The sequence below is a fragment of the Muntiacus reevesi genome, chromosome 8 (genome assembly GCF_963930625.1).
Source record: "Muntiacus reevesi chromosome 8, mMunRee1.1, whole genome shotgun sequence".
In the NCBI taxonomy this organism is placed as follows: domain Eukaryota; kingdom Metazoa; phylum Chordata; class Mammalia; order Artiodactyla; family Cervidae; genus Muntiacus; species Muntiacus reevesi.
The window spans coordinates 31,107,575-31,124,562 of NC_089256.1; the positions used below are offsets into that span (position 1 = coordinate 31,107,575).

The 16,988-nt window shown below is 42.3% G+C and overlaps 1 protein-coding gene across 1 annotated transcript in view; it reads right to left on the reverse strand.

Moving 5' to 3' along the window:
* The window catches only part of COL6A5 (collagen type VI alpha 5 chain), a 154,171-nt gene that overhangs the window by 102,301 nt on the left and 34,882 nt on the right, over window positions 1-16,988 (reverse strand). The window contains exons 5-7 of the mRNA XM_065942638.1: window positions 11,585-12,145; window positions 6,441-6,995; window positions 3,531-4,109 (exon numbers count right to left, since the gene is read on the reverse strand). Of these exons, the coding sequence (XP_065798710.1) occupies window positions 3,531-4,109; window positions 6,441-6,995; window positions 11,585-12,145 (1,695 nt within the window). The remainder of the gene's footprint in view (window positions 1-3,530; window positions 4,110-6,440; window positions 6,996-11,584; window positions 12,146-16,988) is intronic.

Here is a 16,988-nt window from a genome sequence, read left to right on the forward strand (position 1 = left end):
GATATTTAATTTCTTCTAAGTCCTCACAGTCATGGCAAATTGAGATAAGATAACAGATGAGAAATCACAATTGGCCCTCAAAGGGAAGAAAAAGTAGTGGTGAGGAAAAGTTAATAGGCTTTGTTTCAAATTTTAATAATGTACATGATACATCTGAAAGGACACTGAAAGCTCCTCTGAGAAAGGAAGGAAGAAGTTTGACTAGATTGACTATATTCATTGAAAGGTCATTGCAAAGGCCTGAAATCCATTCAACACTCCCATACTGGAACATCCGCCCAAGTTGAGTGCCACTGTACTCAAGTGCCATTAGTAATTTTGTTATTATTAATGCCACCACTTTACATTTGTGTTGAAAACTATCATTTTAAAAATGTGTTTAGCATACAATAATGGTTAATATTCACAACCACCTGTTGAGGAATTGTTCTGATCTTAGGTAGAGAAAAGGAATTCAGCGGTTAAGGTGCCTCAGAATAGGCAATCACTATGCAGTGGAGCTGGCATCTGGATCCCTTTTATCCTTAAATCCAGCACTCTTTCCTACTACAAATTGATTTAATAATATCATAGCCCAAATATTGAAATTTCATGGACAAGTGCTAGTCAACATTGGTTACAGGGTCATCTTTCTGAAGTCCCATGTGACATGACCCAAAACGAGGAATGATCTTTTATGCTCAGTTTCCATCAAATGCAAAGGCTGGGATGGGGCTGTATTAAAGTGCATCATCCCCAGCTGGGATGACGGGGCACGCGTCATGGATTTGTTTTGTCTCTTCTGCTTTCCACTCTTTCCTTCAGAGCTGTGCCCTAAACATTGTGCTAGTAAACACCATGCATCCAAAAGTTAGACTCTATTATCTCAACATCTATCTCAAAACCCTGTCTCCACACCGACTTCCAAAAGCAGGTGTGGGAGATGAGAAGAAAGCAATCCATAAGGAAAAGACTCCAGTCCTACTAATAGCTCTAGATTTGGTGGGGACCCAGTGATAAATAAGAGTCTTAGCCCTGCCCAATGAGCTCAGTCTTGTTACAAGGAACCAGCAAATATGTGTTAGATGCTACCATCAGGGGAAATAGAAGGTGCAGGAGACATAGGACATACCAGTGGGCCACTGACATGTGCTGGGTCAGAAAACTGGCAAACACAATCTGAAAGGTGACAAGCAAGCTAGATGCAGCCAGGAGAAGCCGTAGGCCGGTGTGTTTGTGCTGGGTAAGATGCTGCATGTGAAGATGAAGGGACTTCAGGATGACTGGAGAGGCTGTGAAGCAGGGGGCAATTAATGAGGTTGGAGACGTCAGCAGGACCTACTTGGAACTCAGGAGTTTAGAAACGGTAACCTGTGAGCAGGTCAGTGACATAGCCCAGTTTCTATCAGAAAGATGCCTTGGGGACAGTCATGTTTAAAGAGGATACCCACATTCTGTATCTGAAACCAAGAATCTGAATTTATTGCTTACTTAAGTAAAGTAGAGTTGTGGAGATGATCAGATGTAGCTTTACTCAGCCCAGCAAATGCTGGTCTGACACAAGATTTGGGGGGAGGTTTTGTTTGGGGTTGGACGATTTCACAGAGAAGTGAGTGGGTTAATGTCAGTGGACAAAACAGGATTTGTGTTGAACACTAAAGTAGGTTTCAAGCTGGTAGAGAGGAAGGAAGGGAGGTGGAAAGGAAAAAGAGAAGGAAGTCGGAAAAAGGGAGGGAAAAAGAAAGAAGAAAGGAAGTTAGCTGGATGGTTGATGTGTTTGCCATGTGGGGAGGACCAGGACAGTATCTGGGAAGGATTCCAGGTTTCCAAGGAGGCACAGTGACCCTCCTAGAGGGCGGGTTGATCTCCACTGCTTTTAGTCAGGTGGCAAATCCCACCCCTTCCTCACTCAGACGTGATGCCACCAGCTCGCCCTACCGCAGGGGTATCTCCTGGTTCAGCTCTGACCCCTTCCCTCCTGGTTCCTAAAACTGGTCTCTGTTATCCCATTCCTGGGATATCCCACTGATATCCCACTCCTGGCCTTGATTCAGAAAAGCTCACTGCCCTGGTTGGACTTCCAGTGGCCCTACAGGGTGCTGACAATCCCATTTAGAGGGTCCTGAAATTTTGAAGACAAAAGTCTATCTGTTTAAAGCATGAAACTTTCCACCTGAATTTGGCCTGAACCTGATACAAAGTATTTGCACTGGGGCCATCAAGCAAATGCACAGCACAGGCAATCATGAGATGAGGAAAGCTGAATAGGGCCCTAGGAAGAGCCGAGGAAAGGGAAACAGAGACGCCCAGCAGCAAAGAACGCTTCTGCAAACTTCCCATATGTCTTCAGTACGGCAGCTAAGGACCTTTAGATCTTTCTGACTCAAGAATGCATTTCATACACACTGAGGAAACCAGATCTGAAAGAGACACGTGCACCCCAATGTTCATCGCAGCACTGTTTATAATAGCCAGGACATGGAAGCAACCTAGATGCCCATCAGCAGATGAATGGATAAGGAAGCTGTGGTACATATACGCCATGGAATATTACTCAGCCATTAAAAAGAATTCATTTGAATCAGTTCTTTTGTTTTTGTTTTTGTTTCTTTTCTTTTCTTTTTTTTTTTTTTTGTTCTTTTTTTGAATCAGTTCTAATGAGATGGATGAAACTGGAACCCATTATACAGAGTGAAGTAAGCCAGAAAGATAAAGAACATTACAGCATACTAACACATATATATGGAATTTAGAAAGATGGTAATGATAACCCTATATGCAAAACAGAAAAAGAGACACAGAAGTACAGAACAGACTTCTGAACTCTGTGGGAGAAGGTGAGGGTGGGATGTTTCGAAAGAACAGCATGCATATTATCTATGGTGAAACAGATCACCAGCCCAGGTGGGATGCATGAGACAAGTGCTCGGGCCTGGTGCACTGGGAAGACCCAGAGGAATCGGGTGGAGAGGGAGGTGGGAGGGGGGATCGGGATGGGGAATACGTGTAACTCTATGGCTGATTCATGTCAATGTATGACAAAACCCACTGCAATGTTGTGAAGTAATTAGCCTCCAACTAATATAAATAAATAAATAAATAAAAATTTTTAAAAATTAAAAAAAATTTTTAAAAAAAGAATGCATTTCTGATGATGAGTGATGTTGAGCATCTTTTCATGTGTTTGTTAGCCATCTGGATACATGAGTCAGGTGCTCGGGCCTGGTGCACTGGGAGGACCCTGAGGAGTCGGGTGGGGAGGGAGGTGGGAGGGGGGATCGGGATGGGGAATACATGTAACTATATGGCTGATTCATGTCAATGTATGACAAAACCCACTGAAATGTTGTAAAGTGATTGGCCTCCAACTAATAAAATAATATTAAAAAAAAAAAAAAAAAAAGAATGCATTTCTCTCAGAGACGAGAAAACTGGTAGCCTGAGAAGAAGAACGTTCAGCCCACGCCATCTGGATGACGGGAAGCCAAGTGTCATCGCTTACTTTTTGTGTAAACTTGTATTGCTACACCAACTTTAAAAGCACAACTTACCCTCTTGCGAGTTGTTACACATACTGTCCTGCAGAGGCAGGTAAATATCTTTCAGTTTGTCGAAAGCACTGACATGGATAGTGTGATTTTTATCCCCCGCCATCATCTCCAGTTCCACTTGGTCAGCCGCACCTACACCCACTGCGTGGATGATGACGCCTTTGGTTCTTAATTTTGAAGCCGCGTCACTGAGGTTCTCTCTGTCATGGGATACCCCATCCGTGATAACGATCAGCATCTGCTTCACATTTTGCTTGAGACGGCTGCCGTGTTGCTCTGTGAACAGGTCGTTCGCACGCTCCAGAGCCTTGGCGGTGTAGGTCCTCCCGGCCGTGCTCCTCCTGTGCCGCCTCAGATGCTCGATGATGGCTGATCTACTTGAGTACTTGTTGAGGTAGAAAAGGACCTCGGGGTCATCTGAGTATCTGAGCGCTCCAAACCGAACGCGGTCCAGGCCCACGTCTGATTTCTTCACCAAATGGATGGTGAGGTTGATCATGTTTTCTTGGTCCTGGGTGTTGATGCTGCCTGAGTGGTCCAGCACAAACACAACATCTAACTGCTGAATCCGTTTACAATCTGAAAGCAGAAGAGAGCAGGCGTGACAGATGTTTGCAGTGCGCTGCTTCCCTACTGGCTCAGAGGTTAAAGCGTCTGCCTGCAATGAGGGAGACCTAGGTTCGATTCCTGGGTCGGGAAGATACCATGGAAAAGGAAATGGCAACCCACTCCAGTATTCTTGCCTGGAGAATCCCATGGACAGAGGAGACTGGTGGGCTACAGTCCACGGGGTCGCAAAGAGTCGAACACGACTAAGCGACTTCACTTTCACTTATCTATATAACTCCCTGATCAGATCAGCGCTTCTCACACCTCCCTACTCTTGTTCTGCTAAACCTCTTCAGGTCATTTGCAGCAATGTTTGCTAAGCAGGCTTTCACCAGGAAGGGAATGTCAGGAGGTGATTCAGTGTAGTACAGTGGTGAGCCTTGACCAATTCTTGCCAGACTGGCCTGCATTTTTGAAGGGCTGGGGGGCTCAATGTACAACCTTGGAGTTTCTGTCTGGCCCCTTCAGGCTCAGTTTCCAGGAGATAAGTTTTCCTCTGTGCACCACGCCTCTTCACATTTCTTTGTGGCCCTTCCTCTGACCTTCCCAAGCTGGAGCCCAGAAGACCCCACACAGGGGAAGACCTAAGGCGCTTGTCCCCACACCCTGGCCCCAAGCCCTCCTCCTCCTTAGAAACCAAGCACCCACTCTGGGTGGGTCTCCAATGTATGGCTTCTTTCCACCCTTTTCCTTCCCTGAGTAGCTTAAGCACATGCTTCCCAATGGTTCACCCTCCACCTGCCATCCTTAGCTCCAAGCCTTATTTCTGGCAGTGAGGTCTCCAAGTTTTCAGGGATCATCTGCTGCAGATGAACCCAAGCCATGTAGGAAGAGGACTCAGCATGATTTGGCAACAAGTCATAACTCGATGTATATTTATGAGCAAACTTGATACACACTTCTAAATTTACATGATAAATAAATTTATAAACTGAATGTACAAGTCAGCTAAAATTCTACCTCATGTTACAGACAGGGACTCTACAAACATGACATTTCTCAATGAAGAAAGGCCAGAGCCCTTTGGATTTCAGAAGTGGGGCTGTGGCCTTACTGTGAGCCCTTCTTAGAATGTCTCCACAATCCCAAGAGTTTGGGAATTACTGCCATTCGTGGAGGAAGAAGAAAAATTCCAGTTAAGCCTTTCCAAGAGAAATCTTAGGGCCATTGCCTAAAGCTCAGTTTACACTGAGACATCTTACTTGTTAACCTTCTGAAATTTTCACACACAAAGTTCTGAAGAACCAAGTTCAAAGGAGGTTTCTATTGCCCTAGGAACAACATACAACAAACTGACTAATGCTTTGGTTTGTTCTCTTAGTTGTATCCAAAACACAGATAACAACAGCACGTGATAGATTTAAAAGTACTGGTGGTGTTAGCCTTACATGTGAATTTATAGCAAGTTCTGACACAAGTCATTAAAATTGATGGGCTCAAACCTAAGGTTGCTTAATACAATTTGAAAAGCACTACAGTGTCAGATAAAAGTGATGACTCCAAGCAATCACTTTAAGAAAAGTAACAAATTAAAATTTTCCAAAAGGATAGGTATATGAACAGGCAAATGTAAACTACTTAGCTGAGAGAGGGTAAGAATGTAAGTAGTAAATGTATAAAAATACACTGTATCTTTAAAATACAAAGAAGGTGCAGAGTTGTGCTTTGGATACGGAACTTAATTTAACTAAGAGGAAGATGACTATTTCTAATTACACATTCTTACGTATACATACTTAGCAATGGTTATACGTAGCCAAGAAAAACTGGGAGAATCATTTGGGATTAAAAATTGACTGGAAAATCTAGGTATGTAGGTATTAAAAAGCTGGAAATTTAATGTAAAATTCTGAGATCTCCTTGGTATATGTGGCTTCCTGGTGGCTCAGCGGTAAAGAACCTGCCTGCAATGCAGGAGAAGTGGCAGGAGCCGAAGTTTCGATTCCTGGGCTGGGAAGATCCCCTAGAGAAGGACATGGTAACCCACTCCAGTATTCTCTTGGTATATCTATTTGAAGCTATCAAAATCAGACTATATGTTGCCAAATTAGCAGACAAAACTGTTATTCTGGAATATCCCTGGGTATTTCACATAAGTATACAGCCCATGAGTTTGAGTAAACTCCGGGAGTTGGTGATGGACAGGGAGGCCTGGCGTGCTGCAGTCCATGGGGTCGCAGAGAGTCGGCCACAGCTGAGCGACTGAACTGATTCAGCCCTGAGGTCATAGCTTTTAATTCACCCCACTATAAAGTCAACAGCTCGCATCCTTGCGTCCTGAAGGATAAGAGGGTCACTTACCATGAAGAGCACACACGCGGAAGACGAGTTTACTCTCTATTGACTTTAGATCATCGAAGTTCTCCACGTGGAAGATCAGGCTGCCATCCCCACTGATCTCCTCCAGCTGAGTCCTGTTGGCCCCGTACACCCCCACAGAGAAGATGACCACACCTTTGTCCCGAAGAGCTTTTGCGGGGTCTCTCACATCATCTTGGGCTTCTCCATCAGTGATAAGAATGAGAAACTTTTTCACCATTGCGCGGCCACCCTTGGCCTCAGTGAAGTATGGTTCCACAACGGTTATCGCACTTCCAGTCAAAGTGTTCCCACTGATGAGGTCCATGCTGTCTATTGCATCAGAAATTTCTTTCTGTGTGAAGTATTTATTAAGCTGGAATTCTTCCTTACTAACATCACTGAATTGAACTACACCAACTCGGCTTTTGTCTTCACCAATCTGAATCTTATCTAACAGGTTTTTCATGAAAGTTTTCATTTTCTCAAAATTTTCATATCCTATACTGCTAGAACTGTCCACCAGAAACATGATGTCGGCCTTCATGTTTTCACATCCTGCATGTGACCAAAAAGACCAGAAATATACCAGGTTGGCATGGTTATCAGAGTATGTAAAAGACAGTAAAGCAGAAATAAATAATTTAATCAGTAAATATCACAAATTAACTCAAGCAACTGCCACTGCATTTGAAAATTTTGTTTCTTTTGTAGTATTCTGCTGACTAGAACCCTAAATCAGAAATTCATTGAAGATTATCTAAAAATTTTCAAAGAAGAAATGCAACTCCTAAAGTATATATTCTTTCACTCACTTATACATGCATGCATTATGCACTTATTCATAATTCATAATTCTTGAAGTGTATGAAATGGCGAGCATCAGGCCAAGTGTTAAGGATGCAGTGGTGATCAACAAAGAAAGTCAGAGAAAAGTAACCAATTTTTGGCACTAATATGACTAATATTTCAGGGTTTTATGTGCATGAAGCACAAAATTCTAAGTAACCTTTATATAGCATTCTTTCTGGAATAAATTAAAGCAATTAAAAATATCAATATTAGAAATTGGGGTGAAAAGTTTTTACTAGAGATAATAAATACTTCAGTAAGCACATATCTATTCAACAGGGACTATTACTTTATTTATACATAAAATCTGTTGATACCCCATGGACTGGAAGTGGGCGTATATATACATATACGTGATGGCTCAGATGATAAAGAATTTGCCTGTAGTGCAGGAGACCCAGATTTGATTTCTGAGTCTGGAAGATCCCCTGGAGAAGGGAACAGCTATCTACTCAAGTATTCTTGCCTGGAAAATTCCATGGACAGAGGAGCCTTGTGGGCTACAGTCCATGGGGTCACAAAAAGTCAGTCATGACTGAGTGACTAACACTTTCACTTCCACCTCATACATATCTGTGCATATATACACACATAGAAGATCAATTTCTATAAGCCATAAAAAAGTGCTATTAATTCATGTGTGTGTGTGTCTGTGTGTGTGAGTGTGTGTGAGTGTGTGTGAGTGTCTGTGTGTGTGTGTGAGCGTGTGAGTGTGTGTGTGTGTGTGTGTGAGTGTGTGAGTGTGTGTGTATGCATGTGTGCATGTTCAGTTGCTTCAGTCTTGTCTGACTCTTTGAGACCGTATGGACTGTAGCCTGACAGGCTTCTCAGTCCATGGGATTCTCCAGGCAAGAATCCTGGAATGGCTTGCCATGCCCTCCTCCAAGGGATCTTCCTGATCCCAGGATCGAATCCACATCTCTGGCATCTCTTGCATTGAAGACAGATTTTTACCATTGAGCCACCTGGGAAGCCATGTGTGTGTGTATATATGTTTACATATGTATACACGCATATGCACCATAGTACATATATATATATATATATAAAATATATATAGCATAAAGTGTAAATATATTGTCTTTAGCATGTATCTCCTTAGTCTTAACCCTTTCTTTTGTTATCACTGCCATTCTCTTACCAGTCCCTTCCTCAGTCCTTACAGAATCTATCCCATACTATTTGTATATGACCAGTTATCATCAACCATAGAAGAATTAAAAAATGCCTACTATTTTTTACCTTTCTTTTCTTTTTTTAAAATTTATTTACTTTTAACTGAAGGGTAATTGCTGTACAGAATTTTGTTGTTTCAAACCTCCACATGAATCAGCCATTGGTATATATATATCCCTACCCTCTTGAAATGCCCTCCCATCTCTCTCCCCATCCCACTCCTCTAGGTTGATACAGAGCCCGTGTTTGAGTTCCCTGAGACATACAGCAAATTCCCAAATGTTTACTATTTTTTAATAATTTATATGAGGTCCACCGGAACTTCCTTGATGACTCAGGGCTAATGAACCCACCTGCCAATGAAGAAGATGTAGGTTCAATCCCTGAGTCAGGAAGATCCTGTGGAGAAAGAAATGGCAACCCACTCCAGTATTCTTGCTTGGAAAATCCCATGGGCAAAAGGAGCCTGGCAGGCTACAGGCCATGGAGTTGTAAAAGAGTTGGACGTGACATAGTGACTAAACAACAACAACAAAAACAACAACATAAAGCCCAGTAGGGGGATTAAAACCATTTGAGATCGATGCTGCCCTGGGGCCATTTTGAAAGTTGTGAATAGGGAAATTGCCAAAGATGTTTGAGGGTCTTGATAAATCCCCAGTGCTGGGAAGTGTGGAATGCTCTCTTCCACAATAACATGTCAAAGGGGGAGATTTCTACATGCAGTCACTATTCACGGGATGCACCTCCTCATCGAAAAACCATAGCTTTGACTAGATGGACCTTTGTTGGCCGAAAAATTGATGCTTTTGAACTGTGATGTTGGAAAAGACTCTTGAGAGTCCCTTGGACTGCAAGGAGATCCAACCTGTCCATCCTAAAGGAAATCAGTCCTGAATATTCATTGGAAGGACTGATACTGAAGCTGAAGCTCCAATACTTTGGCCACCTGATGCGAAGAACTGACTCATTGAAAAAGACCCTGATACTGGGAAAGATTGAAGGAGGGAGGAGAAGGGGACGACAGAGGATGAGATGGTTGGATGGCATCACTGACTCAATGGACATGAGTTTGGGTAAACTCCAGAAGTTGGTGATGGACAGGGAGGCGTGGCATGCTGCAGTCCATGGGGTCGCAAAGAATCGGACACAGCTGGGCTACTGAACTGAACTGAACCTCCTCATCTCCCATTCCTCTATGTCAATAAAAGAATTTCAACCAGGAATATGGCCGCCCAGGTAAGGACTACATTTCCCAGGTTTCCTTGAAGTTAGATGTGGCCCTATGACTGTGGATTTGTTAGTAGCTATGAGGAGGAGTGATTTAACCCCTTCTAGGTCTGAACAATAAAACAATTGAGCCTGATGAGATGCCCCTGGTCCTATCTCCGTTTCCACAAACGGAACACACCAAAGACGACAGGGTGTGGAGCTCCATCTTTGACCTACAGATAGTTACTATGTGTTGCAAATGGACCTGCCTCTTTGCTAGACCTGGACTGCTCACCCTGGACAACTACACAAGAGAGAAACAATACTCTCTGTTGTGTGGAATGGGGCCTTTTTGCTAGAGCCTCTTACCCTGCCAGTGAATGGACACCCTGGGCCTCGCTCCATCCATGTCCTCTCTGAGAGGAATCAGTTTTTTCCTAGGTCATCCAGCTTTGGCGTCTTGGTTTTTCTGGCCCTCCATTCACCATCTGTGGCTCCTTTCCTTGTCCACAGTGTCTCTTCCCTCAGGTATGCTATGGTTTGGGCACATGGACTGCAGCTACTTTACCAATAATAAATATCCTGTCCCTCTCAGACTGGTGCCTGCCTTTGAAAAGACCTCAAATACAGTCTATTTTATTTCTCCTGAAATCTTTTTACTTTCTTTGGCATCAACTGCAGGAAACATAAAGGAACTTGTATTCATACTGTTTCTAAGACATCCTGAAGACCCAACTTTACTCCTGTCCATAACGGGATGAAAAAGGTCAATAAAGTTATGATTTAGGATTTTACTGTCAATGTTACTTATTTGCTGGCTTATTTTTCTTTGGATTTTAATGACTCAGAGAAAATTCCAACACAGTTTCACTTTTGTAAGTTCGAGTAAAGCGAGAATTCTTTTCTTTTCCATACCGATGAACACCTTGACCAACTTTTATAATAATCACACTTTATGTAGCACTTACCATGGGCTAAGCCCTCTTCTAAATGCTCCACATGCATTATTTCCTTTAAGCTTCATAATAAGCCTGCACATACAGGACCAAGCCAGGTAGACAGTAAGTAACCCATTCAAGGTACACAGCAGGAATTTTCACATTGTTCTTCCTAACTTCTGTTACTTAATTTTTAGTCAGAGCAAAAATGCAAGTATGTTGTTTGCATTATGAATAAAAATAAACAGGGGTTACATATGTACTAGGTATGCTTTCATAATAAAGAAATAACAGTTTGTATTTACTGTAAGGATATTCTGATGTAGGTATTGTCCTAATTTTATAGATGAGCAAGTACAAGTTTCAAGTAATGAAATGAGTTGAATCCTAATCCACTGAAAACCAGAGCCTGTTTTCTTTCCACTGTTCTCATCTGCCTCCATTAGTGTGTCTCACACACACATACACACACATACACACACATACACACACACACAAATATAAGGCTTTCCTGGTAACTCAGAGGGTAAAAGAATCTGCATGCAAAGCAGAATACTTGGGTTCAATCCCTGGGTCAGGAAGGTCCCCTGAAGAAGGGAATGGCAACCCACTCCAGTATTCTTGCTTGGAGAATTCCACGGACAGAGGAGCCTGGCGGGCTACGGTCCATGGGATCGCAAAGAGTCGGACACCTGAGTGACTAGCACTTTCACCTCCATGGCAGTGGGCTTGGTTAAGGTAATAGCATCCTTAGCAACCTTCTTCTCACCTACAGCTTTCAAGATGGCCTTGGGGCATCTGTCTACAGAGGGATTCTCCCACCTTGGCAACTGGCTTAAAGTCAGGAGCCGAACCCCTTCAGCAAAATGTGAGCCAGACAAATGGTCACATCACTCATCTACTTGGCTTATTAGTGCCCCTGAAACAACTAAGAAAGTACAGATAATAAAGCCTTTTTGTTTTGCTTACCTTTCTCAGTGCAGATACTGTGAACGACTTCATTTTTGATGCCTTTTAAAGCATCAAAGTTCTGCCCAAAGTTAACCCTTTCCTCTTCCCTAGCAATTTGTTTCAGTTGCGTTCTGTTAGCCTCCCCAATACCAATCGCATGGATGGTGATATTTTCAGCCCTTAGTCTCTCAGCAGGTTCCAGGACAGCATCTCCGGATAGCCCATCGGTCAACACAACAAGATGACAGGGTACCTCATTTGTCCGCTGCTTCCTTCCCTTCTTCATCAGTGGCAGCATGAAATCCAGGGCTGCCCCAGTAAAAGTTCCACCGCCAAGTTGCTTGATGTTAGAAACAGCCTTTCTTAATTTCACATCATTAAGGTAGTCACTGATATCAAATTCCACTTTCTGCTGATAGGAATACTGCACAGCTCCGACTCGAACTTTGTCTGGACCAATGCTAAACATCCCTATCACCGCCAACATGAATTCCTTGATTTGCTCAAAGTGTTTTTCCTGAATGCTTCCTGAGCCATCAATGAGGAAATAGAGATCAGCCTCCTTTGTGTCCACACAGCCTGCAGAAAAATTGAAAACAGAAAGTACATCCTCTGTTAATTGTAGAGAATCTGGAGAGAACTTTGCAGGAGGATTTGGAGAGGAGCCTGAGGCTGTGAAGCTGTTACAGGGAAGAGCAAAACCTGACTACATGTTGGATCTGTTTCTTTTACTTTAGCCTTTGCTTCCTACTGCTTTTGTTCACTGAAAGAATACTGCCTGTACATAATGACTTGCCTTGGGAACTCTGCCACCCTGCCTGAATGGTAAGCTAAAGTGCCTTTGTTCAGGGGAACATTCTGATTCTGTCCACCTGTGAATGATTGCAAAAAGAAGAAAGTAACACCCCCATCCCTGAGACTGGCCTTTCCAGGAGATGTTTGCAAAATGTATGATCTTTTTACTTCCTCACCTCTTCCCCTTTTGGCTCTATAAAAGAACATGGCATCCAGGCCCCATAAGATGATTATTTTGAGACATTAGTCTGCCATCTTCTCAGTCTGCTGGCTTTCCAAATAAAGTTGTTATTCCTTACCTTAACACCTCATATCTCAGATTTACTGGCCTATTGTGTATCAAGAGCAGAGTGAGTTTGGATTCGGTAACAGCTTCTGAAGAATGAGGACACTTCAGCTGAGGCCTGGACATTTCACTGAGCACATTCAGATCCATTTTCTCCTGCGAAACTTACCACCACCTTGTGAGGAAATTGAAACTGAGTGAGGCCTGGTCACCGAGGTCACGCAGTGAATTAAAGACTACAGACCAGATTCCCAAACCTCCAGGCTTTTTAAGATTGATTTTCTGGTATTGACACCTGTCTGCATTTGTAGTTTATGCCTTATCATTCCTTTGAGAAATAGGTTCAGACGACTTTCTAACTTTCCCAATAATCTCTTCTACCTGGAGCCACTAGAATAATATATTTAAAACTAGAACCGGACCATATTACTCTTCTACTTAAATGGTTTATCACTGTAGTTAGAATTTTAAAATGAAAAATAACACTAACCTTTCCTCCTTATCTTTCTCATCCTATTTCTGAGTAAGTGAGTGAAAGTTGCTCGGTTGTATCTGACTCTTTGCAACCCCATGGACTATACAGTCCTTGGAATTCTCTAGGTCAGAATACTGGTGTGGGTAGCCTTTCCTTTCTCCAGGGGATCTTCCCAACCCAGGGATTGAACCCTTGTTTCCTGCATTGCAGGTGGATTCTTTACCAGCCGAACCACAAGGGAATTAGCAATTCTTTATCTTCCTCACTGTGTTTCAACAACACTGAGCTTCCTCCTGTAGTTTTGTGCCTGCCCTCTTTCCTGAAATATTCTTCCCCCCAAATCTTCACATGGTTGGTTCCTTCTCATCTCATGGATGTGTCAACTCAAATGTTCTAGGTTCTTTAGAAGCCCTTCTCTTCCCTTCCAGCTAAAGCACATCAATCATTATCTATCCTATTACCCTGTCTACTTTATGATATCCATTACTTCCTGAAATTACTTTATTCATTTGTTCATGATCACAGCCTGTTTCCTGACACAGAGTGTCAGCTCCATGAAGGCAAAGACTTTGCCTAGTTTTCTGCTTCTGCCCAAGTGAGGCCTGGTACATCACAAGATTTCAACAGAAAATTGTAAATGAAAGAGCTCTCAATATTTTTCCTTTGTTGAGAAGATCCTCTGTCAAAAAGTGCTTTAGCTTTCCTAATAGTCTCTTTACTACTCTACTTAGCCATTTTTTTAATTGGGTAGAAGAAAAAAATATACCTTTGAATTTAGGTTATATGCACAGTTACCTGGTTGAGTATGTGAAAAGGTCTCTAAAATACAAGACAATTTAGTCATTTCAGAAATATTTTCTTTCTTGATAGCTTGTTGGTAACTTATAGCTGTTGACAATACTTCAGGCTATGGGGAGTTGGCTCTTAAGAAATCAGAAATACTGAAAATAAGTTTGAGAATTAAACTATGAAGTCAACATATAAAGTATTAGGGCAAAGGTAATGCTGAAGCTGAAACTCCAATACTTTGGCCACCTTATGCAAAGATTGACTCGTTGGAAAAGACTGTGATGCTGGGAGGGATTAGGGTCAGGAGGAGAAGGGGACGACAGACTGAGATGGCTGGATGGCATCACCGACTCGATGGGCATGAGTCTGAGTAAACTCCGGGAGTTTGTGATGGACAGGGAGGACTGGCATGCTGCGATTCATGGGGTCGCAAAGAGTTGGACATGACTGAGCGACTGAACTGAACTGAACTGAAGCAGTTATCTGCAAAAGACAAGTGTGATCCCCAGACAGAAACACATGATAGAGACCAAAATGAATTGACTTATATATCTAATAAATAAAAATGGTGGTCAGTAATGAGGAAGAGAAAAATTCGAGTCCCGGGGGTAACCATGGCAATGCCCATCAATCCTGTCCTGGAGCTGTGCCAGTCCAATACACTAACCACTAGTCACATGTTTCTATTAAAATGTGAACTTAAACTGCTTAAAATTGCATAAAATTTAAAAGTCAACTCTTTAGTTGCAAAAGCCACATTTCAGGTGCTTAACAGTTCCATGTGGCTATTACACAGGACAGTATAATTACAGAATATATCCATCTAAAAAGTTCAGTTGAACAGAGTTGAAGGAAAATGTGTCCCCTGGGGCAAGGTCTTACCTGCACAGTTATCTAGAGATATAGATCTATATATTGGACTTCAAAACAGCATCATTCCCCTGACTAAATACCACAAGACATTTAAGTCATAAAACTAACTCCTTTGCTCTGATTCCACATCCTCCAGCAATCTTTTGCTTACAGTCTAGCTTCCCACTTGTATATATGTCTACAGGGAGAGACTGTATTTCTCAGAGGAATATGGTCTTCACTGTCCAGGTCCCTGGCACTATAGTTCCATTATAAATATAATCATCAATCTTTTCCTATCCATTAGTCTCCTGGTTTGGTTAATATGAGATTTTCCTTGCTTTCATGAAGTTCTATTAAATAAATTGAAAACAGTCGGAGGTGGTGGACACAGCAGTGACTAAGTCAGTAGAGATTGGTTGCCTGTGTTTGACCATTTTGAAACTGCAAAGCTGGCTCTCTCACTGCAGACCATGGCAAATTCACTGAGGTAGTGGTTCTCAGATTGCTAGTTTGAGTTCGTTGGAGAGCTTTCTAAAATGCCTGCCCTACCTTCAGACACTGGTCATTGGATTGGGTCACTGAATTATTAACAGTCCCCTCAGGAAGCCCTGATAAATTTATAGTAGACACTGTGGGTGCTCCACCTATATCCCCTCAAATCTTTTACCATTTTTGTGTAACCAGTTCCCAGCACTTTCATTCCAACAGTTAGCACCAGTGTCTAGGGGTGGGTGGCTGCTCAGGCTGTTGAAATCCTTTCTGCTTTTTACTTGAGCCTGAAGCGTCTGGAAACGAATATTTCCTCCTGTGTGCTGGAATATGAATCCTTTGGTTACATTGCCCCCTGACTAGGACAACTCTAGGCTTAACCCACACTGTCTCTAGAATTGTTCAGTGGAACTGGCCCTTCATGGGACTTTGCTTATCATCCTGCCATTCCTGGTCCCATATGCTCACTTCCCTACCGATCTCCAGTTTTCCTGGGTATATTTTTAATACATCAATTTTACATGAATCCTTATCTGACATCTACATCTGAGGAATCCAACCTAAGTCAGGTATCAATATTTGAGAGCCACTGAATGAATGCGAAGCCACTTACTGAGGCTTTATGGAAGATAAGGGTACCCTTGTCCTAGCCTTGGTCCCATTTCTTCCCATTTAGAAATTCTATAACGGCAACAATAGTTTTTGTCACGTAATTACAAACTCTCTGAGATAAACCACACTACACATCCCCCTATGCCTTAAACTTTATACTACAACAAAGCACCTACCACTCTGAAGGACTGCTGTCTGCATCATGCAGGAGGTAACAGGATACTGGTTCTTTGCTGCTGCCATGTAATGTATATATGCAAGAGGAAAGTGAGGGCTGGCCCAGGACTGCATCCTTACACTTTCAGTTGACTAACGTGAATTTAAAATTAACCTTTAATGTGATTGGAGGATTCTTTTCCAGGTGGGTATTGCCAAATTTGAATCCAATTGTTTGAAAGCATTTTATTGCAGGGAAATGTGTGAAGACAGCAGATAGCTCAGAAGTAGATAAACTCAAAGCCACATCGAGTAATTTTTGTCTGTGTGTCCTGGCACCTTTGAAAAGAACTTGGTAAGGCTATAGCAGATTCAGTTGTGGATAAAGATATAAGTAAAATGATGATCCCTGCTAAGATCTTCATAAGAGCAGAATACTGGCAACAACCTCTATATCCAACAATTTAGGCTATATCAAACAAATTATGTTATACCCAGAGGATGGAATATTACTTCCAACCTAAAAAGAATATTGTCAATGAACATTAAAGAGGTGGACAAAAGTTCATGGTATAAGGTTGATAGAAAAGGGAGTAAGGCATATCATCCTGGTTATCCCTAACATCCACTCTCTCTTCTAAACTAATTTAGGCCCCAGTAATTTGCCGAGGTACTTGGCTGCCCCAAGTAAAGATTACATTAATGAGGAGTGATATGTGACTAAGTTCTGGCCAATGGGATATAAGCAAAGATGGCATGTGTAATTGCCGGGAACATCTTTGAAGAAAAGGAGGGGGAAGCCTGCCTTTTCCTTCTATTTTTATCATTCTAGTTTCTGGATGTGAATGTAATTCCAGGAGCAGTTATCTTGGATTATGATACTGGGAATAGAGACCACAAACAAGAAAATAGCTTAGACACTGACACTGGTGTACCATTCAGCTCTTTATACCTACCTTAGGACT